This window comes from Semicossyphus pulcher, unplaced genomic scaffold, assembly GCF_022749685.1.
Source record: "Semicossyphus pulcher isolate SPU_LCO1_2020_fin unplaced genomic scaffold, fSemPul1.0.p SCAF_8, whole genome shotgun sequence".
Taxonomy (NCBI): domain Eukaryota; kingdom Metazoa; phylum Chordata; class Actinopteri; order Labriformes; family Labridae; genus Semicossyphus; species Semicossyphus pulcher.
This window is the reverse complement of record NW_027211759.1, coordinates 29570067-29597174: the sequence shown is the minus strand read 5'-3', so window position 1 is coordinate 29597174 and position 27108 is coordinate 29570067. Positions and strand designations below refer to the sequence as shown.

At 42.2% G+C, this 27108-nt stretch overlaps 1 protein-coding gene across 1 annotated transcript in view; it reads left to right on the top strand.

Annotated features, from left to right (window-relative positions):
- The window catches only part of cdh13 (cadherin 13, H-cadherin (heart)), a 367968-nt gene that overhangs the window by 278691 nt on the left and 62169 nt on the right, over nucleotides 1–27108 (top strand). Inside the window, exons 9-11 of the mRNA XM_069686880.1 lie at nucleotides 2598–2738; nucleotides 18702–18884; nucleotides 18966–19219. Coding sequence (XP_069542981.1) covers nucleotides 2598–2738; nucleotides 18702–18884; nucleotides 18966–19219 — 578 coding nt within the window. The remainder of the gene's footprint in view (nucleotides 1–2597; nucleotides 2739–18701; nucleotides 18885–18965; nucleotides 19220–27108) is intronic.

The window sequence follows — 27108 nt, the reverse complement described above, 5'->3', positions numbered from 1 at the left end:
ATCATTATGAACGGCATCCTCTTGCTGTATGTGCAGCTATACTTCTCCAATTGTTATATAGATTGCAGATGCTGAAGGCCAGTAAATGAATTCCATATTTAATTAGGAGGTTTGACGTAAAGGAAAGCTATTGTGTAATCATAGATAGATCCCTCTCCCTGGTGTGTGCTGTAATGCATAATCATAGGGCATAATATGTATTGTAAGCATGAATTACTTTTTATTAATTATTCTTCCCCACAAAATCGAACATGCAATAAAAAAATGAAGCAAAGTAGATGTGAAGATTCTTAAAGAACAGCAAAAGCTGCAAAATCCCTGAATGATGGCTTTGATTTTATGGAATATGTCGAGGAAAATAGTTTGTCTTTGCAGGCAGGACCTGAAACCTTGATCTGCCCCAAAGCATTGTGGGAGGTTTTTGTAAAAACAAGCTCTGAGCCCTCAGGATTTTTCAAATGGATTAGCATAAACCTTACATAGAATGCTATACTTTGATCCTGTGCTGCGTAGCTTTAGGGACCATTTTCCCGCTCTTTCACCACCCATCTGTTCCTACATGTAGGAATTTCAAAATGTGGATTCCTGACCTTTCCCTGGAGGTATGGCGAGTGTTTACAGGAGCTTTTAACACTGGCATGTGAGCATCACGGCGCATATTTACACTGTGATGATTTTTTCATCTGTTATACAGTCTGTTTGATGGTACAGCCTCTTGTGGGCTATTATAAGGGCTTTCAATGGTTGTTCAAGGGTCCCACAGTAACATAGAATATGGTGATGAGCGTTAGCTTTTGCTATATGGATTAATTTAATCAGTCAAATGTCTAATCATTCATACACTCTTTTACACTCCTGTATGACTGTGACATCTAAACTGGATGAAGTTTCTAGATGCAGCTTAATGAAAAAATCGGACTTTAAGAGTCTTAATTATTAAAAGCGTCATCTTTTTAATATCAGTATGAGTGGGACCCACCATCAGTAAACATTACAAACTCCAAACATAAATCCTTCTGTAGGCTAGCATTACAAGTGTGCTTTAATCTACAAAAAACAGGTGTTTTACACAGCAGCAGTGGCTACATTTAACATGCTCAGCGTTCACAGCAGACGTGTGTGTATATTTTTTTACTGGCTACACCTAAACTACATCTGCTGTTCAAGTCACAGACAATAAAACAAGCTGTGAGCGTTATGAATCTAACTTTGTGTAAGAAGGGTACCCTAAGCTCCTGATTGTTACCACAAGCAACCGCTAGCTAGTTCCTCAAAATAAATGTCGATGCGGTGAGAGTGGGGGGTCCTCTGGTTGGCTCATTGTATAATGAGGCAGCTCTCATATGCCTGTATATGGTACGACATGGAGATGCTGGACTCATAATCGACGCACCTGTCGCAATTAAGGTGTGCACAGGTTTTCTTAAATTATTTTGACGCAGTGTGAGTGATAAGAGAAGAATGGATACCCTGCACCTCTTGTTAAAAGTATCACACAAACGCTGTTCTCAAGCTAGGTTCATAGCGAAGCTTGTTTAAGGTTGGATATTCGACTGACTTTGCTGAACGTCTGTCGAATATCCAAATTTAAACTTCCCAACCCAGTCTTGCAGCAGCCGCTCCGTGAACATTTTTTGCCCTAAGACTGTTGTGATTAGATTCTGCCACGGCATCGATGCAGTTCGTTGTCACCTCTAATCATTACAAATAAGAGTCAAACACAACGTAAGTCTTGTCTCTTTTATATCATGATGTTAAACTTTGCATTGGTCCGCTGATCACATGCGTTCCAAACCGCGGGGAGTGATCAGCACGGATCACGCATAAACTATGATCCGTTACACCACTAATCATTCATCTAATGATTTAAAATAGAGTCTCAAACATTTACACCCCCTGCAAATCATCAAGGATGTTTAACTGTAAAACTGTATGACTGTGTTCTTTGATTTTGTCAAGTGTACTTACTTTAACTTCTGTTAAGTGTACTTGCACTGCCCTTGTGCTTATAACTGTTTGCCCTCTGTACCTTTGTGATCTTCTGTCTTAATATCGAGCTGAAACGGCATTTCGAGAGTATCTAGCCTCCGTATCGTGACGTATTTCCGAGTGAAACAGGACGTGCAGGCTGGACATATCATTAGAAGTGGGCGCAGACAGACGTTCTCCACAGCGCAGTGGCTAGCTAACTGACCGAGCGTTCTTGGTGCTCTGCGGCTAAATGTTGCAGATTGATTGACAGGTGGATGTCATGATATTATTGGTTGAAATTGGTTGGTCCTAGGTTACGTAAGCACACGTGATATTTTGTTTTACAGGAAGAAAAAATGATCAGATTTTGATATAAGAATACGAAGAAATTGATTTTCTGTATTTGTTTTGGCCTATATTGTCAAATAGATGCACAATATTACCGGGGATGTGATCTAAAAGGATTAAAATGACATTTTTCATTTCACCTCGACTTTAAATACTTTTTATTATTCTCCTTGTTTCTCTCTGTGTTTCTTTCTTTTATCTTAAATGTATATATCGCTTTATGTAAATGTCTGAAACTCAGCTTTTAATGTTTGCATCACTGTTAATTTGTCTTCCAGACACTACCAACCACCACGTATGAATTAGAGATTGTGGCCAAGGACATGTCAGGAAGAGAGGTGGGCCTCACAGGAACAGCCACGGCTACCATTACCATCACAGACAAGAACGACCATGCCCCCGAGTTCACACATCCGCTGGTGAGAAACCTTTCCTTTTATTCTCCTCTTCTGCTTTTGAAAGGTGAATTTTCTTTTCAGTCCCCTTGCTGCTGCATGTAGCTTCTACAGACATTACAAGAGAAGAGTGTGTTTGTAGACCCCTCCAGGGAAGTCAGGGGTCAGGGTTAGTTTGATCTGAGACGTACTGCATTTCTTCAGGCACACAGGACAGGTCAGCAGAGTGCATACTTTCCAAGAGCAAGCTTGAACCAAGATTTCCTGGTTGATGAAGAGCTCACTAACTAATTAGATGGATTATTAAAGCATCTGTTGAGCCCTGTGGAGCTTTTATTATTCAGAATCATAATTCAAAGTTATAATTTGTTTTACTAATGATTTGATAGAGAACAAGTCATTAGTGACCGTCATTACTGTGCAGTTAACCAGCAGATTTCTTTGCTCCTCTCAGATTGAGGATGGTTCCTGGTCCTCTGAAGGGCTCTTACAGTTCATCACAGTTTCTGACCTGTCAGTCAAAAAGTCAAGCACATAAAGATAATAAACTTTTAGTGTGGATTTCGAAATAAAAGTCAGAATTCAAATGATGGCGATGTTGCAGGCCAGGTAAGAAAAGTCAGATAAAAAGCATTGTTGGGCAGTTAACTGTACAACAACGGCTCACATGCTAAAGTTAGCCTAATGGACTTTTCCACACAAGAAATATAACCAGGACATCAACGCCCATGTAATACTCACTGACCTGCTGCTCTGAGTTTCTGTAGGATATGTAACACAATCCTGGTTTTTAGGGCTGCACCCTGATAGTTGATCAAAAAGAATCATTGGTCAGGTAGTCACTTCAACCTCCATCCAGGAGCCGCACCTTATCTGTTGTCTGAGCATCCATTACACCTATCTGAAGTGGTACTGGCCAAGACTTCCCCTTTAAGGAAGGTGGCCAAGTGTTTCTGTTTGCAGTAAGCTAGTTTCCGTTTGTAGTATGCTTGTAGTCCAAATAATATTGACCAATCACGTATCAGCAGGCTGCAGCATATGCAGGAAAAACAGTCTGTGTGGAGAGCAAAAGTAGGCGGAACATAATGCGGCACAACAACTTCCCGGCTCCCATCAGCGTCATCTGAAAATGATTTAGCTTCTTATTAATCTCTATAAACAGACATCTGTATGCTAACAGCTACCAATCTGTTCTAGATCTAAAATTCATCTCGAGATAAATTCCCTTGACGCAGAGTTATGAAAGGCGTTCAGCGTTCAGATGTCCCGACTTCCTCGAATGCATCAGAAATGATCTGACGTCCTTTCAACAAACGCTATTGTTAGTAGGTGGTTTGCTTTGTGCAGCCCTTGTAAAATGTATATTTAATGGCGGGTTAGCGGTTTAGTATGGTTTAATATTTTTCAGTAATGTTGCAATGTGTTACTAACGACAATTCTATTCAGCCCGGCATCCATATATCATGCAGAAAATTATATATTAAGATAATTCAATTACTATCACTGACTTATTGTCTATTGACTCAGACTACCAGTTTAGAAGTAAAATCTTTCACCCAGACCAGCCGTTTTGTTTTCATTTACAGTTTAATTTAATTAGATTCTGCTTATTTTCAATCACTATAGAGCTGCTGTTTACAACGCTCCACACTTCTACTGCAGATTTCTAACATTTAATGATCTTGGGGATGCCTAATTAGGGCTGTCATGGTAACCGCATGACCGCAGTACCGCAGTAATGTGACACCAACCGTGGGGTGGACCCGAGGTTGTCATCACTGCTATTTTTGTATTTTAATATCATAGACCCAGTGATGTTGCCAGGTACGCGTCCTGCCTCTCTGATCTTTTTTAGAATCAGCAAAAATAACCTGGCTGTCAGAGCACCGCTGTCTCAACCTTATGCACGTCTAATCAGGGCAGACGAGCCTGTGTGTAGACGAGCCCGTGAGCAGTCTCGTGACGTGCTTGTTTAGCCGCAACAACAACATCTAGCCCGTCATCACGGATTCAATTTCAACAATTACGGATACGAACTTAGTAGTTGTTAACAAACTCGAGATTCCACTGCTCATGCTGTGTTCACTCATGTCGATGTTTTACCGTCTGGGGGGCGCGCTGTAGCGAACTAAACAAAACACACTCCGGCGCCTGTTAACTGCTGAACCGCAAGAGGGTGTTAGTGTTTCACTGTGGTTAGAAAAAATCAGTACCGTGACAGTCCTATGCCTATTGCCTTGCATTTGAAACACCAGTGCTTTTAAGTTTTAGGTTTCATCGCCCTAAAGAGAAGCAAAACACACACTTTTGATGCAGTTTGTGTTAATTAGTGAGGAACAGGACAGTGTCCTCTGTTAAAAAGAGAAAGTAAGGTAGGTGGGTATGACATTACTTTGTTGTTTGAAAGAGTGGACCGGTGCTGTGGAGATTTGTTATGAATGTATTAACAAAAAAACATGAAGGAGGTTACACTCAGTTCCTCTATCACCTCAGCAACAATCACGTCAGACAAACTAAAAGCTCCTCTGAGTTTCAATTTTTGAAATACTGTGAGGCAGAAATACTGTTTTCATTCACATACTGATTTTAATTGCTTCTACTTTGTATTTTTCTAACCAGTGTTAGGGCACTGTTAATAATTAAAATGAATGAAGAAAAAGGGAAATTAAATTTGATTTGGCAGAATGCTTTTAATGTGAAACGCTGGTTAAAAGAACTGCAAAGTAGACACGCATGACATTTAGTAGTGATTAAAACAAATATTTCTATTAAGAAAGATGAACAACATCAGCAACAGGTTGATGGAATAAGTGCAACCCAAATGTTATTCAATTTGAATACATAAAGACAAAAGGTAAACACAAGCTTGCATTACCAACAAACAAATCAAAGAGCATTAAGAAGAGCAAGCTGAAACATCAGCAGATCAGAGAGCAGAAGGAGCTCTTTCCAGACTATAATAAGATATACCAATATTATCTTTTACTGTAGCGATGGCTTATGCCTGCTCTGCTTGACTGGTGTTACTGTTAAATTACCACTCAAATCCTCAGCAAACATCACTGCACCGTCACTCAGCTAACCTCTTCTTTAGAGGAGTCACCTGCTCAAAGCTTAGTTGCCCCCACAGCTCACCCTGCCTACACAATTCATGTGCATGTGTGTTTTCACCCACTCAAGGACTCTGCAGCTCTGTGTGACCTTCAGCTTTCTTATATAGAATTTAAAGCTCAGGAAATGGCCAGCACAGATCACAGGGTGTGTGTGTTTGTGCAGAGAACATATGTGACATGCAGCAACACACCAGCGTAACTGGGTGACATGGGTGCAGAAGCGAGATAAGAGAAACTGTGAGCAGGAGTGGGAGGAGACGTGTTGGGGTTCAGTGATGGTTTGTTCAGTCAGCAGTGCCTTGAGGCATTAGTGAAGAGCTAACTAAACATGTGTCTGTCAGTCACGCTATGAAATAAAAAGTACATGTACAAAAAAAAAAAAAAGAAAATAGCCAAAAATAAATTGCAGCTCGTGCCACCACAGGATGAATCTGTCAAAACTGCTACTACGTCTGTTTTCCACTTCCTCTTCACCCTCCTTCTCACCTTTAGAGGTGAAGAGAAAATACGAGGTCCTGCAGAGAAAGGCCCTCCCTCCGCCTTCAGGTGCAGTTGTAACACTGAGTTGTGTTGTTCTTAATGGAAAGGCCCACAGCTGTTGTCAGGTTTTGAGATACATCACGCTTTGCCCCAACCAAACCTCCCCTCCAGCCCTCCCATGAAGCATTGGGGTGTCAGGGGAGCTTGTAAGGGGCGCAGCTCAGATGTGAAATGTTACAGCTCAGAGGGCTCGGCGGGGCCGTGCAGAGTGCACCATGTCCGTGTCCCAGTTAATGTTCTCATTTCTCACTGGGAGGAGATCCGTTTAACGGCATGGAGAAATGGAGCTTTTAAAAAACAAGTGTTTGAAGGCACTAAGCCTCCTGTATAAATCCTCTGCCCTCCACTCTCCCTGACCGCTCCCAACAGAACCATGAATCTTATATGACCTCTCAGATGACCGCCATCATATTGTGGGTACTTGCAAGTGCGTATTTGCGCTAAGTTTGTGTCATCGGCAGCTCTCAAGCTTTCACCGTATAAATAATTTAACAAAATATTCAAGTCTTTTCATGGAACTTTCCAAAACCCTTCCTTCAGAAGACTCTTGAGTTGTCTTTTTCTAAGGACACCACCTCCTGCAGATCCGATGTAAGCTTTAAAAGTATGTTTTCCAACTTGTGAGTAGAGCTCAAGCTGAGAAGGATAGAGAGAAGGATGAAAAGATGAGTAGAAAGTCTAACATAGAAGGATACAGAGAGAGAGAGTCAGAGCAAAAGCAAGCAAAGGAATGTACAGGAGATGTTTTCCTTTTTGTAATTATTCATTAAAACCAGTACTGTCGGGTTTTATGTGTTGACATTGTGTTTGAATTCGGCAAACAGAATCCCATCATAGGGTGCCTGTGTTTTCCTCAGACCTACCTACACAGCTCTTTGCATAGAGACATTGATTCACAGCCTGTGAAGTCTCTGCCTCAGACCACCACTCTGCTCATGCATATCCTCAGATCAGCCAGCAGGGAACCAGTTCTTCTTCTCTCTGTAATTCATCTCTCTGCATTGAAGTAGTTGAAGTTACACTTCATGTAAAAGAGTTATAAAACAAGTCAGAGAGAAAATTATCAGCTCCTGAATGTGGTTTACAGCTGTGCAGATATGAGCTGTGCTCATATAGTTTTGTTTTTGTTGCTATGTGATCAACAAACATTAACATAGTGGCAAAGTAGTGAGTCCGCATATCTGTAGACTTTTCTTTGGTAGTTACCCAGAGTTCATAGCCACCTTGGTGACGTATACCATCCGAGATGAAGCTTTAGCTAGATTATAGCCTGGGTAAAATACCACAACACAATAAAATACGTCTCTCTGCATTTTATACTGGTATACTGGTCGCACCGGTATATAGGACGCAGCCCACTTTTTTGTGTCTTATACATCTAACTTTTCTGGTAGAAGTCAACTGACAACTCCAACTCTATCCCAAGCTGTTTGAAACGTTACCAGACCTTGTGAGAGAGGCACTAAGTTGACAACACTGGTGATGTTTTAAGAGATTTAAAGAGACAGTTTTTATTCCCCACCCACAAAGATATTTGACTTGTCACATTACAGTACCCTAGGTCTTTACACAAAAATGAACCTGGGAGATTTCTAAAGTACGGTGCATTATCGTGGTAGAAGAAATATTATTTAATGTCTTCTTTTTGGTAAAAACTATTAATAATTAAAAAGGAGTCAATTAACAGTAAGGACAGATTTTTAAAAAAACAAAGCGATTAATCTTTACAGCCTCCACTGAGAATCACTGATGCCTCACTGAAAACTGAACCCTTTCATGAAAGATGGGAGAATTAGCTGCCAAACGGCCATTTCTTTCCCCCTTAGTCAGTTCTTTTTAAGGATGGATGAATCTGTGTCATTTATCTTCCATTTTAAAAATCATAAGCTGAGGTATCCTTTCTTACAGAGCTGGGAAATTTATTAGATTTCCTTGTGTCGGGGACTGGGCTCTGACCTGATTAATTTTTATAGTGAGGTTCTAATCCTGTTTTTATGAGGAGGGGAAGCAGGAAAATATGATATGGAATCCCCCGGCTGCTCCGTCCTATGAAAGACCAGATATGTATGCCTCTGTAACAAGGTGGATATTTCTCCTGATGAATTTTATCTGCTGATTGCAGCTGCGCGTTTGCTCATAAGTGCACTGTCTCTGGGAGTTTGTGCTGGGTTGTTCTTCTTCCACTCTAAAGGGGATCTTTGTAGACATTGTTAAACTTTGGTACCGGCTGATGCTGGAATCAGAGAAGATGATGACACACCCTCATTTTCTTTCTTCCTCATTCAGTAACATCCACCTCCTCTCTTTATTCTCTACCTCCACACTCCTCATCTCACCCCCTCTCCTCTCTTGCTTTGCTAATTCCACACCATGTCTGACTGGGCCTATTTCCCCCTGCTCCTCATAACAAGACCATGATGGACCTTATCTCTCCTGTCACTCAACCTCCCCGACAGCTAGTCCTTGTATTTTTTTCTCACTCAATTTCTTGCTCCTTCTCTGTGCCTGTCTGTTTTTTGTCTGCTTCCCCTTTCCTCTGTCCTCCATGATGACCAGGAGAATATGCTTACCTGCAATCCATCTGTCCCGCTGATAAAGACGTTAGCAGTGATGGGTGTAGCAGCAGGCACAGGGCAGCAGGGCCCTGTCAGTGCTGGTTTGTCTCGGGGGATGGCTAACGGGTGTCACGGATTAGTCCGAGCTTTGCATGATTGCTTCAGTAGCTCTGAGATACACATTGGGCTTACCTCGGGTGAATCGGTGGCAAAGTTGGCCAGAAATCTCTGTCACAAAGGAGGAGGGATGGGAAAGGATTTGTGCTCTATATGTTTGGGCAGAGGCACATTACTAAGGATGCAGGAAACGGTGTGTTTGTGTGCATGAGTGAATGTGTGACATTTGACATAAACATAAATACACAAACAGATCAGGTAAGAGGAGGATGGGGTGAGGTGGAGTTTGTCCTTGAAACGTCTGCAGATTGACGTTAAATTCTGTCGGTCAGCTGTTCAGGTGTAAAGACCCAGATTCAGAGAAAGGTGTGCAGCTCAAGATAAAGTGTGCATGTTATTTCATCCATCCAGGTGAAGTCATTGTATAACTTTGTGCCAAGCAAGCATACTGTATGAAACAGGTGACCCATGAAGGGTTTTCCCACGTAATGTTATTCATGTGGAGAACAGAGTGACGCCTCTTGACGTCTGAAGGAGTGAAGAAGCACTCACAAGAAGTGCTTGAAATAGCAAAAAGCATATTGTGCCTCTATTGTGAAGTTTGCTCTGAAGAATGCAAATGTGTTGGAAATCACAAGGCCGGCTGCGTGTCTCCACACGGGAACACAATGGGCTTATATAAAAGCTGCTGCATGCTTTTTAGTGCTGTTTTCTCGAAGGAACAGACCACTGATTTTTTGTTGCAGAATGCAGAATAAGGCTAATGTGACTTGAGATTAGGTTTTATTGTGGAATTTATGTTAAACATTTTATATTACCTTTTCATTCTTATCCCTTCCTCTACAACTGTACAACTGATCTGCATGAGGGACCCCTGCGTAACTATCGTGTGTCAAGTATACATTCATTTGTTTATTTATTGCTGCAAAAATGTATATGTACATGATTCACAGAGTGTAGAGCGTCCGTCTTCTTGCTGCTTCCTCCCCAACACACCACAGCATAGAAGAGAACACTGGCCACCACAGACTGGTGAAACATCAGCAGCAGTTTCTTGCAGATGTTGAAGGCTCTCAGAAAGTACAGACGGCTCTGCCCGTTCTTCTGAAGAGTATGTGTCAATCTGTAAGTTCATGATGATGAGCCATGCGGAGCAAAAGTCATTCATGTGTGAATGTTTGCACTTTGAGTGGTCGGAAGACAAGAAAGACATTGTGTCACTGCAGTGCGTTTACCATTAACTGGACCGGGACAGTATTGAAACTCACCTTAGGGATACTTCGCTGTAAGCGTTATAAGAGTTAAAAAGTTAAAAAGTTTGTGTGATGTATTATCTAGAACAAAGAAAGAACAAGTGGTGCCTTTAAAGTTACTGACAGATGAAGCTTATGTCAAAATGAAAGCTGGGATTACCAACAGAAAGTCAAACGAACATGAAGACAGGTGGCTGTAATGACGTACCATTTTGTTTTTGCAAACTGCCCGAAAGAGAGGTACTGTATATTCAAAGTTACTGTTAGAATAAACAACAGTGTCTCTTACTTTCACCGTGCAGCAGATAAAGCAGCAGTGAAGCAACAGTCGGTGTGGACTGTAAGAATTTTGGTTTTTGGAAGTTACAAACTTCGGCCATTGCAGAGGGACTGTCCGAGGCTGCTGTAGTGAATGACTGTTTACTTTTTAAAGGACATGGATATTCAGTATATTGTGGACCTACCTCAAAGAGTTCTCTCTTTCTTGCAGCTGTATTGACACATATGAGGCCTGTCATGTTCGGCAACAGTAGAAAAGCAGCTTTGCCGAATGTCAGATTCATCGAAATCTATCTTTGGAAACAGCCCGAGCAGAAGCTGTTCAAATTTAATAAAGACACAGGTAAGCTCATTAACTCTCCAGGCACACTTACTGTATGCTGGATTAAAGCTAGGGGGAAGGCTAAAAAGCGAACGGGGGTTAGACGGAGAGTAAGTTGCTAATACACAGACACTGTGTGTTGGATTGTGGGGGAAGATGAGTTATCATGTGCACTTGGTTTTATTTCAGCTCCATGCTGGCACAATGAAAATGGGCCCTTTTTACAGATTTGCGGCCTGTCTACACCTCGTTCTGCTCAGAGTTAAGCTGCTTTTGAAAGCAGATAAAAGAGAGACAAGTGGCTGCCGCAAAATGTACAAGTCTTGTTGAAGTTAGAGATTTCTTTCCAAATGTGACTTTTGCCTCCGTGGCGGCTACCTCAATATTTTGTTCTCTCAAAGCGGCTTGAAATACTAAATTGGTGCTTTAAAATGTCTGGTTAGTCTCTATCTATCGCCGAATGAGGTAACACAATGATGATTAAGCCTATGGCTCGCTGATGAAAGCCTTTGCATTTGCAGTATCACAGACTGGGTGTCTGTGGCGACATTCGCAGAAAAAATCACAAGCGGCGCCCAGTTAGTGACGCGTTTTCCATCAGCCAGCAGTGGTTGGTCTGCCAGAGAGGGTAGGCAGAGCTAAGCGGCTGCTTTTCCAGTCTCTGCAGGTGTTGCGAGTAAACAGTAATCTACTATGGCTGAACAAACAAAGAAAAGATGGATGACTACAGATACAACTTCAACAATAAGTGAAAATCCAAAGAAAAAGAAACAAAGATATAGATATAGGCAAACAGTCTTAAAAGGAAAGCGACCGTCAGCGAGGAAAATCAAGAGTTACAACCGTGACAAAGCGAGCCAACCATAGACATCTGGTTGAATTGGTAAGTGTCCTCCCGCAATTACAGTATATCGCCAGTAGGTGGCACCCAAGAGAACGAAACTGAAATCGAGATTGTCAGTTTAAGGGTGTATATGGTATATGGTGCCACACCATGTTTGAGATGTATGTGTGTTTCTCACAGTGTTGGGATTTCTCCACTTACAGTAGAGTAAACTGTTTATTCTCTGCTTTTCAAGAACCCTCTGAGGAGGCTGAAAAGCTCGACTTAAAGACAGTTTGAAGAAGTGATAGAGATGCTCAGAAGCTGCACATGTTTCCAGCACGCCCAGAAAGATGAACGTCACAGGCTTCTGTTGCTGTTCCTCCCTGCTGTAACATAGAAATGCAGTAAATAATACTTGGAGGCACAACAGTGTTGTCATGGGAGGTTTAATGTGATGGGCCGCTGTTCTGTGTGTTCCCTCTTAGAGACAATCTTTGGGGCAGCGGGGACGTGTCACACAGTACTCTCCTGTAGGACAAATGAACAGATGCTCAGCTGTCTGTCTGGCTGCCTGTCAGTGCAGCCCCAAGTGCCATCTGTATTCATAACACATCCTGACAGACATCCAGGAATAAAATAAGTTCCAACTCTGTCCATTCATCCATGTTTGGAGCTTTGTTCTATCTGTAAGAATACGGTGAGCATATGTTTGTTTACTAGACTGTAATTAAGTCTGTTTGTTTGAGAGGTAGAGCAAGATGAGAGAGTCAGACTGCTAAATAGAATGGTTTAGATCAACCGGTATAACATTAAACCTGGCTGTTTTATTTTTGTATCCATTTCTGTTCCTCATTCCCAATTGTCTTAGTTTTCTTTTCACCCAGTCTTGTATATTAAGGTCACATCTCTAGAAGAGAGGAGAAGAAAAGGTCTCCATCACTGTGGTTTATAACAAGCAAACAATGCCAGCTGGCAATGAAAGACGAATTAAAAGCCTGTATAAGAAATAGGAGGCAGTTTCCATAGTAGTGTTAATGAGGCAGAGAGCATTTAGTGTTACTCCGTAAAGCTGACAGATGTGTATGCTTTCCCAAGGTTTCACGTCTTTCTTCAGCCCTTTGCCAGAGAATCCGGCTTCCTGTGCACTTCCATCTGCTGTACAAGACGTACACTGAATGCTGTTAACAATGTAGGGATGAAGGTTTTGTGGAGTTATGTTGTGTTTTTAGGAATCAACCAGCTGTTTCGCTTTAGTATGCAGATGTTTATCTTAGACTCTGAATCCTCTCAAAAAAAGATGAAGAAAAAGTGCAGAAAAACACTTTTAGGTTGAGCGTTGTCGCACAGTTCTTTACTCAGCATGCCAGTGTTCATCCATAGACTGTATAAAAGATGGACGACATGACAGCTCCCTAAAAGTGAAGCCAAACCCTCTCTATCGCCCCCTGCTGACTGGCTGCAGTATAGGTCATAAAGCCCGCCTCCTCCATGTTAACAGATGGGACATGAGTCAAACTATAAAATCAAAACACATGTCAAATACATTTTTCTGAAACATGGTTTCTGTCATTATAGTTAGTTCTTCTCATGCTGATTTATGTCCAAGTGTTCATTTTTCTCACAAGTTTACTTTTAATAAGTTATTTGATGCTGTAAAAAGGTGATTGACAGCTCTGTTGACAAATGCCTCTGCTGCAGCGAATCAGTTCCGGGTGAGCAGCATGGAGGACGATCAGCGAGAGGAAACGTAACAAACACCCTACAGTCATTGAAGTTTCCATACCTGTGAACGTTAACCTCAGACCAACACAGAGAAGCTGTTAAACACCCTGACGTGCGGGATCCTTGCTGTTTTTTTCCAGTAATTAAGTGTGTGTTTTGGTTAGTGGAAGTGGCTGCGACAGCTCCACCCGCCGATCTCTCTTGCACAGCTCTGGCTCCAAATGACGTCACCAGCGCAAGATCGGCGGCTGTCATGGGGGCTATTTTGGCTTCATTTTCGTTTAATGAGAGCAGATGGAGACGTGTCGTCTATCTATACATACAGTCATTGGTTTCATCCATTACTCTGAACATCAGCTCTGCATCACTTGTTATCTTTGTTTAATCCCTCTTATGGTAATGCAGAATATCTGCAGGTTTGGACTGTGTTACTTCATAACAATAATGTGAGTGTGAAAAAACGTGCAAAATTGGACTCTCAGTGATTGACTGAACCAGTACATGCTTTGGACAATAGTAAAAATACAAAGACAGTTCTTCAGCAGCATGATGTGCAAAATGGTTGAGTGTTCTTTAGAGAACTTGTCGTAAATGGGCAAATAATGCATGTTGTTATATATGCAAATAATGCATGTTGTTATATATGCAAATAATGCATGTTGTTATATATATATATAAGGGGAATTTGTGGGTCAGCACGATGCCGTAGCATCATATTCCTTCAGCAGGGTCACAAACAATGAGTGTCGGTTGAACAGTAGACATGTGACGCGTTACTCAGTGTAGAGACAAGCAAACAAAAGCAAACATCACAATCACAGGTATAAATAGCACAATCCAAAATTACAGTGTTCAAACTGTCAACTGAAACTTGAAATTATCCTTTTATTTATTTTTGCTTTTAAGTTGTTGTGCCTCAAATGACGACCCGCAATTACCTCCTGGCAGCTCGACATTACCTTGAAGACTTATGAGACAGATTATTGAAAAAGTCAGGCTTAAAAAAAGATGGGAAACAGAAAATCAATGTCACTCTGCAGTTTCTACTGCTGGAATCATGAACGTCTGAAGTGTATGGCTCTGGTAACTGTCTGTCTGTCTGTCTGTCTGCCCGTCTATCCATTGATTGTAATGTGTGTCTCTCTCTGTGCAAATGTGTTTCTCAGTGTGCATGCATGAGAGTACAGTGTTTCCTCTAGGATTTCTTTCAGCAGTGGGGTTAGAGGATTTTGTAGTACCACCCAGGTATGCGGGCATGTGCACATCATATCAAAACTATTGCTGTCAGGTGATTACAAAAAATCAGCTCATTAATTACAGATTTTGCAATTAATTAATCGCAATTAATCTCATATATCAATGATTTCTGTGAGAAGCACATCTCATGTGGACTCACCCTCTTTCTAGATAGTTATTTCTTACTTCCTCACTTTAATTGTTCTCTCTTCTTCATCAAGTTTTGATTCACAAACCTACTTTAATCTGATCACTGTGCTTTGCTTCAGTCCCCCCAACACACCTGCACCTCTGCTCTCTGCACAGCTTCTGGCCCTGCCCCCCTCTTTCTGTCCGTCTCTCTGTCTGCTTTGTTAACTTCTTCATCAGCAGTCTGTTTAATTAAGTCACAAAGGTTACATATTTTCTCTCGCAATTCAAAGCAGCACGTGAGCCGCGTTTGCACGAGGGATGTTATTAATGACGTAGCGATCAAAACAATAGATCGATCAATTGTTAACATATGACATCACTATTCACTACAATATTATGGACGCTGGCTGGAGAGACATCGCCAGGGAGCTGAAAGTTTGATATTGAGTGCACAGCTGCACGTGCATTGTTTACATTGCGTAATAGACCTGCATATGATTCTGTGTGGACAGAGGGCGTCCGATGTCAGCCATGCGGAGCGGACCCTCTTTTGCCGAACACACAGTGAGGAGTAAAAGAGGTCCCGCTATTGTTTAATTGGTTGCCACCACTTCACGTGTGATTGACGCCCTGTGACTCCTGTCACTGTTTCAGTGCTCTTCATCAATAAGGAGAGCGGGCGAATGACCGTTCATTAGGAGCGGACATCTCCGCAGACTTGTTTAATTGCATCTTTAGGACACGTCATAGAAATCTGAAGCAGCGGCGTTAATAACTTTGCATCGGCAGGCCGCTGCTGCAGAATGTGTGAAGCGGAAACACTGGTGTATGTGTGTGTGTGTCTGCGTGTTCCTGCGTGTGTGTATGGTGCATCAAGTGTGTGACTTCATTTTGTTGTTGGCCTGCACTGCCCTGGTCATGTGGTCATCTTTTTCTGAAAGTGGAGCGAACAAGAGCCACCTCTGTAATTGGCCCTCTGTCTGTGGCCAGGAGTGTCAGATAAAAAACAGCCAGCGCACACACAAACACAATCATGCACACACACACACATAAATACACACTTGGATAAAAGCAAACTTGAAGGCAAACCTTTTTCCCCTCTTTCGCCATCTCTCTCTGCTCTCTTTTAATGTGTTTAAGTCATTTCAGGCCAGAAGCTGTGCCTCGTAGTTAGTCATTTCCTTCTAGTCTTTCAGGTGACTGCTTGCTTTGTGCTCAAGGTGGAATTGGGGCCTTATCAGCAGCAGGGCAGGAGCCCAGTGGCCACATCACACGGAATACAGCGTCTCCACCAACCGCATGACTGCCCCACATGATTAAACCCAATCTGACCGGCTGTTGTCTGTGTGTCTGTACTGTATTTGTGCGTGCGTGTGTGTGCAAGTGTGTTTGTGTGTGCATGTGTGTGTTTGTCTGCGTCGGTGTGAATGCGTGTGTGTGTGTGTGTGCGTGTGTTTGTGTGTGTGTGTGTGTGTGTGCGCAAGTGTGTGTTTGTGGGTGGTAAGGGGAAAGCGAGAGGGCTTGCAAATGTTGCATTTGAGCCTTATCTGCAGTGTGAAGTCCAGAGGAGGATATGCATGGCAATGCCAATGACGTGCTGCTTCTGATCAGAGTGCTTGTGTCTTTGAATACGTGCAGGTCGTGTTTGTGTCTTTGAATACGTGCAGGTCGTGTTTGTAAGATGGCTTCCACCGCTGCAGGGTTGTTCAGTAAAGCTAAGGCAATTGCTGTTTAAATTACACCGCGTCCTACTTGTTTAAAAAATGACTACCAGGCTTTTCTATGTTTGCAACAGCTTTCTAATTTTCACTTGATGCTTTTGTAGCAAACTGCCGCAGGCTTGCAGGACAAAAGGGCCAACAATGCCCATGTGGGTACAAACATCTTTAAAGAACATTGTGTTTCTATCCGCTGGGTCCTAAATGACTGTGAATGGTTCAAAGTGTTTTTTTTTTTTAAAAACACGCTCTGGATGAATAAAAAAAAGGAGCAAAAGAAAGGAAAGAGAAGAAATCAATGTTTGTCTCTCTTCAGATAAATGCATGGAGCCCGGCAGTGTAAGACGGTAAGAGGGTAATCTGTGAAACAACAATACCGTGGGCTGACAGGAGACGCAGTAATCTAGGCTGGACCAGCGCTATCCTTAAACAGAGTGTTCTGTGTCTGAAAGATTACACTATAAGCTCTGACACCATAATGGTCCTGACGCACACACACATACTCACACACACACCCTCCCAATTGCTTCTGCCTGCCTGGAGCTTCTGGAAAGGTACCCCTGTTCACAATGTAGTCTTTAGTGGGCGCCTTGCTGGCAGAGAGCATCGATAGGAATCTGATTGAGGCCCGCTGCCAACAATGAGCAGGGAGGCGGGGAGTGATTGACACTGAAAAATAAATAAATACACTGTGAAGTGTCGATGACAGAGGACACAAACAGTGTTTATTGTGTAAGGTATGCTGTTGTCCATGCATTCATATGTATATTATTCCCATGAATGGTTTAGGCAAAGGCTTTCTCTTGGATTTGACAGCAGAGTATCTGATCCGGCAGTCTCTTAAATAATTATTTTTCTTTTCTTTTTCTTTGTTTATCTTTTTTCTGTTCTGGATTTTTCAGGACCAACATGAGGATAAAGAAGTAGTCAAACAACAAAAAGCTTGAATTCAGAGTCCTCCCCCTGTAATCAATTACTTGAAGATAAGGATGATGATCACGGTTAGTTGTGACCAAGTTATCTGATTGGATAAGAGGCATTCCATGAGTACTGATATAGAGAACAACATCACTGGGACTTTTCACTGTGTGTATCACTCCGCCTCAGCCAGGTGCTCTGAATACTGTTAATTAACATTACAGCAGACCGTGTATGATCAAGCTGGTGCCTCTGAATCTGACAAATTCTGACAAATTAAAACAAACAGATAAATGCACATGATAAAAATCAGCTGATCTGTGGTCACCTGGAGACACAGAGAGCAGGAGAATGTTTGGGTTGCTTGGCAACAAAAGTCCAGGAGCCGAGTGCACCTGCTGGGCTTAACATTTTTTATCTTTTCTCTTACGTCTGACTTAGCTCTGACCGACTTCTTGGTTCAAATTTACACGGAGTCTAATCTCTATTTACAGATTCTACACAGTAGAATAGTCTACATAGCAGAATCTGTAGGCAGAGACGTGGATTTCCTGGACGGCAAGTGTTCTGGTTTCTGTTTGAAATACGCTTGTAGTCTGAGTAATATTGACCAATCACGTATCAGCAGGCTGCGGCATATGCAAGACAAACAGTCTGTAAGGAGAGCAAAAGCAGGCGGAATGTAATCCGCTGTAAAGCCATCTCGGCTCCCATCAGAGTGATCTGACGATGATTTAGCTTCTTATTAATCTCTTTAAACAGACATCTGCATGCTAACAATCTGTTCTACATCTAAAATTTAACTTGAGATGAATTCCCTTGACGCTCTGTCACGAAAGCCGCTCAGCGTTTAGATTTCCCAACTTCCTCGAATGCATCAGATCGATCCGACGTCCATTCAACAAACGAGCATTTTAAAAATTTTCTTCTCCTCTTGAGGACAGACCTGACAAAGCTTGAATTTTGACTTCTTACAAATCTGCATCATGATGTTGAAATTTCATAATGTATGCACCAATGTCTGTGAATGTGCACGCAGTCTGCCTGTGTGCGTTAGTGGAAAAACATTACAACACTGTTTGATTACAAAAGTCTCCAGTAAGGCAGTGTCCTCTGCCTTAGTGTACTCTGCTCTGTGGACTCCATCTTCTCTGTCTTCAGTCTGATTTGTTCTGTTGTTGTCTGTTGATCGAGGTGTCTTCTGTTCTTAACTTAATTTAAAGGTGATTTTCTGTGTCTGTCTGCTCTTCCAACAGTTTGAGGCGTATGTGTATGAGGGCTCGACAGGTGTGGTGGTCAACCTGACAGTAGACGACAGAGACGACCCAGCCACGGGGGCGTGGAGAGCTACATACTCAATAATAAACGGAGATCCAGCACAGAGCTTTGAGATCCAAACCAACCCAGACAACAACGAGGGGATGCTCTCTGTTGTAAAGGTACAGACATGAAACTGCCTCATACTCACACATACAGCAGTATGATCATCTCTTACCTGCCCAATCATTTGCTCCATACAGCCTCTGGACTACGAGGCCACAGCGTTCCACACGCTACTCATCAAAGTAGAGAACGAGGATCCTCTGGTTCCAGATGTTGGTTATGGCCTCAGCTCCACAGCCACAGTCCACGTCACAGTCGAGGACATCAACGAGGGGCCCGTCTTCTTCCCCGACCCTCTGATAGTCACCAGGATGGAAAACATCCCTGTGGGCAGCTTTGTAGCCGCACTCAATGCTACAGATCCAGATATACTACAGATACAGAGCATCAGGTAAGAAGCTGTGGGTAATCATGTGGAAAAGGAGTCAAAGTGGGAACACTTGACATCAAGCTTGTTTATAGGAATATGAGAGAATAGAAAGGATGGTGGAGAGCGTGTTTGTGTGATAAATGTCTGCTGTAGCTCCGGCTTAGCTTTGTCAGTAATGAGCTTTCAGAGTTTTACTCCGTTCAGTTGAGCAACATGATTAAGTATTGTTTGCTAATTCGACTTCTTGAGCAGCACTTAAAGTTTTTTTTCACATGAGTTCAGTTCTCTGCTGTCTGTGACTTTTCAGATGATGCTAGCCAGGTGAAGTGCCAAGTTACAAAGTGTAAATAATCCACAATTTGCGCCTGCTGGGTCATAACTTCCTGTTCCTCTCTCATGTTTCTGAGCCTGCATCACTCCATTTTTTTTACTCCCTCAACTGATTTAAATTTTCTCTTTTTGTTTTTTTAATCTCAAATGTCGTCATCACCCGTTAGGCTGCCCTATCCGTCCGTGTTGTGTAAACACATGAAAGACATAGCCCAGACAACCTGCATTTTACTGGCACAGGTCGAACCATCCACCCCAGTCAGCTGAAACGTCTCGGAGTCGGGCAGCTCATTAACTTTAATTCAGTTACAGAAAAAGCCCTCTGTCAAATATCACCACCATCATAACAGGAAGGCTATTAGTTTCACTATGAGCTACAATAAAAATGATTCCTCTTGCTGCCAGAGGGAGCTCCATGGCGTGTGCTGCACTTCCTTTTACAAGATGGAAAACTCATCATTACATTTATTGGCTTTCAGGCCTAATTTATACCCAATTTAGATTGCTCTTTCTCTGCACCCCTGCAGTTATATATCATGTAAAAATAGTGTTAAGTAAACACATGGGGATAATAATGACCCAGGGAAATAAAACGCACCAGATCGTGACTTAACTGCTCAAATTATTGATGCTGCTTTATGTGCTGTAAAATGCAGTCACTGTGTCACCATCAAATGCTACATAACACCGAGTTGTTCCTCTGGATGTTGTGCAGGAGTCAGGACCTCTGTCCATAAAGCTTTGATAAGTGGCTGCTGAGTTCACCAGTCAGGTCACATGACCATATAAATTTTAAAATGTCTGGAAGCACAAACTGGTCTCTGAATACAAATACTGCTCAGCAGTCACTGCGTGCCTCTAGGATTGTTGAATAATAGGGCAGCTTTTGTTTTGTTCTGAGGTTTTTGTGAGACAGATCAGGAAAGCAAATCAATACAACAGAAATGGAAGAGAAATGTAGAAAGAAAACACAATGAAAGAGCACAGTTCAAACCAAACACTGCTCACCATTGACACTTGTCTGCTAAAAGTCTGTTGCCATGCTTGTGTTTCTTTGTATTGAGGTAAAGAGTTTAATTCCAACATTAGCATGCTAACATGCTCAACATGACAATACTCACCTTTTGATGTTAAATGATGGCATAATATTTATTATGTTCACTGTCAGTCAAAGCTGGTGTTCTCTGTAATCGATAGACACAATTATGTTTCATATTGGCGCCATAGCTGTTGAGAAAGTTGTACAAACAGCTCAGGAAAGGAACGACCAGCAAGAGACGCTGGAGTGAAATACTACAATTTTCCAATCAAGGACATTGATCGCTGAAGGCAATGACTCAGAGCGGTACAGAATCCAAAATATGACGAGAATATACCGGTGGATCTTCAGGTCTGCAGTCTACATTTCAAACCTGACGATTTTAAACGAGACATGACATTGGAGGCGGGCGTCCTACATTGAGGAAGTGTAGTTTAGCAAGCTCCCTGGCCTCCGCCAGATGACGCGTTTTACGTAGTGCATTTTTTACCTACCATAATGGCATTAGCTCCCCATAATAGCATGATAGGACTGAGGTTGAAAATGGGCGAACTGGCCCTTTAAATTTGCATCTGTGTGGAGGAAAGGGAAGGGAGTTTTGTACTAAACCAAACATGTAATGAACACTTTTATATTCATTTTCTAACTTTGTAACCTTTGGCCTGACTGCCTCTTATCCTCATGTCCTCCAGCAACCTACTCACCACATCCACTGCTCCTGAGTAGAAATCCAACACTAAAACTTCCCTCTGACATTCGACTCAAGTTTCAACGGCAGGTTTTCACTGAACAACAGAATAACAACATGAATTTTAATAGGAGTCACTCAGGTTAGGAGGGTGAATAGATGGAGATGTCTGTTTATGTTTTCTTTGTTTGACACATGCACGATTTAAAAAGTTGCACTTGGATTTTTAAGCGTTATTAAATCCTTTAAAAGCCTTCTCCAAATGTGTTGATGCTGCTTCTATCTATAGCTGTGCAGTGCTCTGTGTTTTTGACATCTGCTTTGCATCTCTGACTGATATTTCAAGTCCTATATCTGCATCTTTCTATCTTTATCCTTCCTGCGCTGCCCCTCTCATCTTCAGTTTACATTTCTGTATTTATTTCATAGCGTCTGTGTTTGATGCCATTTCATCCTCTGACATTTTGCCAGTAACAGTGACTTTGAAGTGTCAGAACTGTGACCTGCAGACAGGTTGAGGACACTCTGAGAAGACAGACAGTTGGAGAGCTAGAAATAGGAAGAGAACGAGCAGAGAAGGAAATGGAAAAAAGAGAAGATCTGTTTACCTTCCTCTCTCCTCTCTCTCCTTTCCTGTCTCTGCATACTCTGTGCAAGTGTTATTTTGTATTTGTGCATGTGTTTGCGTGCCTGTGTGTGTGTGTTTGTGTGTGTGTGTGTGTGTGTGTGTGTGTGTGTGTGTGTGTGCCTGTGTGTGTTTGCATGTGTGTGTGTGTGTGTGTGTGTGTGTGTGTGTGTGTGTGTGTGTGTGTCTCGGTGGGTCTCTGTGTGTCTGCCCCCAGAGATACGTAGGTCAAATGCATTTGACATGGAACACAATGCCTCGCTGGAGCGGACGCACACTCTGCCAAGCACACACACACACACACACACACACAGACACACACGATCACAGTGAAACACATGCATGGGTTGTATATGTTTGTGAGGACTACGTTAAATCTTTAACCACTAATATTTGGGGGAATGATGCACACAAACAGTGCACCCCCTGACATAAATCAGCATGTGTAGAAACACGGGGACACACAGTTGCCAGCTGTTAAATCTGTTAAAGAACTCAATGTATGAAACATCTGCATTACACTGAGCAGCTAAGCTCTATTTGCTCAGGTCTATTGTTACTCGGGGTCCTCTGTGATTCATTATAATCGCAGCGGTCACCCATGCTCCTAAACCTGTGCAAATCTGCCGTGTGTGACATTTCTGGACAGCAGCTGGACCCAAAAGCAAACTCAGGCAATATTCAGACAGGAGGAAAACTCCAGGAGGAGCTGAGTATTAAAGAAGTAAAACATAGAAGCGTTTCTGTGCTGCTTCAACTCGATTCACTACTGCAAGAGGCTCTGTAGTCCAGTCGGTGGTCTTTAAATCGGAAGGTTGGTGGTTCGATCCCCAGCTCCCTCAGTCTACATGTCGAAGTGTCTTTGGGCGAGACGCTGAACCCCAAATTTCTCCCTGTGGAGCCATCGGTGTGTGAATGTGATTACTGATTGACAGTTGGGCACTTTCCGTATCAGCCTCTGCCATCTGTGTGTGAATGAGTGAATGTGACATGTAGTGGTTGCAAGACTAAAAAAGCATTATACAAATACGCATAAGTATAGTAAGTATTTACCATTTACATTATGAGACAAAATAATCATGTAGGGCTATCACCAGCTGATTTAATGCTGCAAAAGGAATCAAAGGAATAACCTGCAAAAACTCTGATACACGTATAGATGCTCTCCAATACAAAGTGTGTAAAAAAAAAGGAGGTGGTTAAAGAAACAGCATTAGAAGCATCTTTATCTTCTGTAGTGTGAGGTATTTCTGACTGAGAGGCAGTGTGAAACCAATCGAGTCAATTCCTTAAGATGTGATGGACACGGCTTAGTGCAGTGGTTCTTAAAGTGGGGTCCGCGAAATAATTATAATAAACTTATAATAAATTATAAAATTGTGCTGTATCATTAAAACTACATGTCAACAGATGACGACCATTTGCGCCAATGAAACAAGCATATTGTGTCCATTACTCCCACCCACGTTAGCTGTGGGCCAATAGAAACTGACATGATTGTGACACCTCACGTCAGTCTGTCACTCAGGTCACAGTGAACCATTCCTGCGGCTGTCTTGTTACTGTTAATCTTCTGAAAGCTTTTAAGTTCAGTTACTTGACCGTCTGTTTTAAAATATATAAGTGGTATTAACATGATTCAAATTTAAATATCTAGCTTCTGTTTATCACTATGAGACAGGTCTGAAGTATTTAGGTTGATACGTTTTACAATACAAATAGTTCTATTGGCATCTAAGAGTGCAAATGGTACAGTAGTAAGCATATGCTTAATCTGTGTTACGATTATGAGGGGGTCCTTGGAAAATGTTCTCTCCCTTGTCAGGGGTCCCTGACCCCAACCCCTGGCTTAGTGAATACAATGTGGGGTTACAGAGCAACAGATAGATGCATCAGGAGAAGGAAAGTGATCGAGTAAATAACCATGTTGTTCAGACAAGTCCAACCACACACCTTCTGCTTTGATTTGCTTTGCAGCTGCTACAGCACACAAGCTAACTGTAAAGTGTGTCTAGGCTTGGTTAGCTAATCACTCTGAATCACATGTGATTGCAATAACTGATGAACCCCTGATGTACTGATAAATATATGAATGTATTACTGGAAGAAAAGACAGTTACTCTGAGGTGTTCATTTGTGAGCTGTTGAGGTGCTGTTGGGTTTGTTCTGTTTTTACCTGAGCTATAGTGCTAAGCTCGCCTGCCGCTTGCTGTTACTTCATATTGATTAGTTAGAGCAGTATCAATCTAAATCTCAGCCAGAAAGCAAACAAGCTTTTTCCCGAAAATGTCAAACAATCCCCGAAAGGTTAGAGATTTATTAACTCTCCTCCTAAAATTTGACTTTATTTTGTTGGGCAAATGAGGAATGAAAGAAGCAGTGAACCTTTTAATAAGCTAGCAAAGTATGTTAACAAAGCTGTCTCACCTTTTGAGTCTGTTGTGCAAACTGAGCTAACTCCAAAATGTTAACTTTTTTGGACTGACATGATAGATCCTTAACTGAGCAAAGCCACACCTGACGTGTGCTTTTCTTGTTATGACAGTTAATTGTCTGCAATGTAAAGGCCTAATTGTTGTGAAGTCAGTGTCATGATAGCATGCATATACAGTATAACTGCAATGAAGAAGTCAAGCCATTGTCTGTGGCTAAGATGCTGAGAACAAAATGTTAAAGTTGTGATCTTGAAGATCTCAGTTTCGTTCTCTTTGGCGGCACCTATGGTGATAAACGGTAAAAGCATGAGCACGCTTCCCAGATATCCAGACAGTGTTGCATGTGTGACGTCCACGGTTGGCTCCGGTTGTAACTCTTGATTGTCCTGGATGACTGACTCTCTGGCAGACCAAGCACTGCTGGGTGATGGAAAACGCGTGACTTACTGGGCGCCGCTTGTGATTTTTTTTCCGCGAATGTTGCCGCAGACAGCCAGTCTGTAATACTGCAAACGCAAAGGCTTTCATCAGTGGGCCATAGGCTCACTCTCCATCGTGTTATCTCATTCGGTGATAGATCGTGACTTAACAGACATTTATTTACATGAAAATCTTAGCGATTATCACTTTAATGTGCAAATTATAAAGAGTAAATATAATTTGTTTACTGTAACACTAATTAGCTTGTGTGAGGCAGGTGGGAAAAAAGCAGCAGTCAGGTGACCTGCAGCTGCAGGAGGCTGACTGAGGATACCTGGAGGGCATGTGTAAGAAGAAGAAGAAGAAAACAGGTGATATTCTAACCTAATGAGGTGCTACTCACTTCATACATGTTTTACACAGAATGAAGATCAGGCCTTAAGACAACTTATCACCTCCACGAACATTAATGGAAATGTTAATTGCAGGTGTAATCACTCACATTACGACTATAATTGATTCTCATTGAAGTTGGAGGCTGCAGACGATGCTTCAAAAGCAGCAGAGCGAGCTGTGCTGTGAACCTTCTCATTAGCCTGGTTTGTAGCCCACAGCCGAGCCGAACCAGGTGGGGTTAATTGGGGCTATCTCATCATCCAGGTTATTAGACAGCTTTCCTTCACCTTTTTTTTAATGTTGCTTAGAAACAGGTTATTTGCCTTCGAGGCTGTAACATTTCAGCAAATAAATAAATGAAACATGTCTCACTCTGATGAGACTCGAATGGACTCCAGTCACCAACAATCTCATTGCCTGTCTCCTTTCATTTCACATTGTTGATGATGTGAGGCCGAATATTTCCTGGAGGAGATGTAATTAAATCCTAATGATGAAAGAAATGTTTCACACATCATCTACTTCTCCATAAAGGACATGATGCAGCTATTAATAGATTTTTTTAAAAATGTTAGAGATCATTAATTAAAACAGTGCTGCAGGCTAAAAGAGTTACAGTTGTACTTTATTTTGTCTGGCAGTGAGGAAAAGAATCATTCAAAACAACAACAAAGCTTTCCTTCTTCATCATTAGATGCAGCTCTTTCACTCACCTGACCTCAGTTAGTCCACACTCTCATTCTCACTCCTAAATTGCATAATCACAGAAAATATGAGTCCTTTTAATCCTGCTCGGTATTTAGGCCAAACTATTAGGCTCTGGGGGGATTTGTCTCGTGTTTCTGCTGAAGAGGTTTTCTAGACCTCTTCACTGGTTCGGGGCTTTAGTGGAGCTAAATGGTTTAATGATAGTGCTGAATAAGGAAGTCACATTAGACAGAGGGAACGACGTGCGGATGGGAGACTCAGAGAGTTGGACTTGACAAACGTTTGTCTCTGGTGAACCTGTGACGACAGACGTGTTTTCATGATGCGTGGGCATTGAGGGAATGTGCAGCACTTCAGGGTAGTTTTGTTCCCTAAACTTTGGAAGAAAGTTTGAGAAGTTTCCTCTGGTATTTCTCAAATCCCATCTTAAACGTGACTCTTCATCCTGCTCCGGTGCCAATCCTGTGGGATGTGAAGAGGGGAGCAAATAATCTGAAGTGTCATTAAGAAAGTTTGGCTAATTTAATTAGGTCTCATTTCAAGTGACAGGATTCTCATCAGTTGTCGCAGAGCTATTTACACTGAAGTAATTGGTGCTTGATGGAAAAAGGAGACCAGGGCCGCACTTACTGGCTTAGTGTGAACCATTCACTGTTCATAAAGATGGACGACACGTCTCCTCCTCCTCTCGGAGTACAAAAGCAAAGCCAAAATATCGCTGACATCTTCGGCTGCTGATGACATTTGGAGCCAGTGTGTGTGCAGTTGAGATCGTCTGGTGGAGCCGCTGTGTGGACGTCGTCTTGCCCTTCCTTTACCCAAAACACACATTTAGCTTGTGGCCTTGATGTGTTGGAGCCCTCAGGTGGGCTCAGTCTGCAGCAGAACAGCTTCCTGTGTCGGTCTGAAGCAGATATTCACAGTTATGGAAAGTTCAATGACTGTAGTGTTAGTGTTAGTTACGTCTCCTCTCGCCGATCCTCCTCTTCTCTGCTATTCGGGAACAGAACACTGCAGGAGCTGGATTTGTCAACAGAGCTGTCAATCATGAGGCCACACCCCCTTTTTATAGCATCAAATAACTAATTAAAAGTAAACTTTGAGAAAAATGTATTTGCAGTGTACTTTGATTTTATTGTTTGACTCATGTCCCATCTGTTAACATGGAGGAGGCGGGCTTTATGACCTATACTGCAGCCAGTCAGCAGGGGGCGATAGAGAGGGTTTGGCTTCACTTTTAGGGAGCTGTCATGTCAGCCTTCTTTTTAT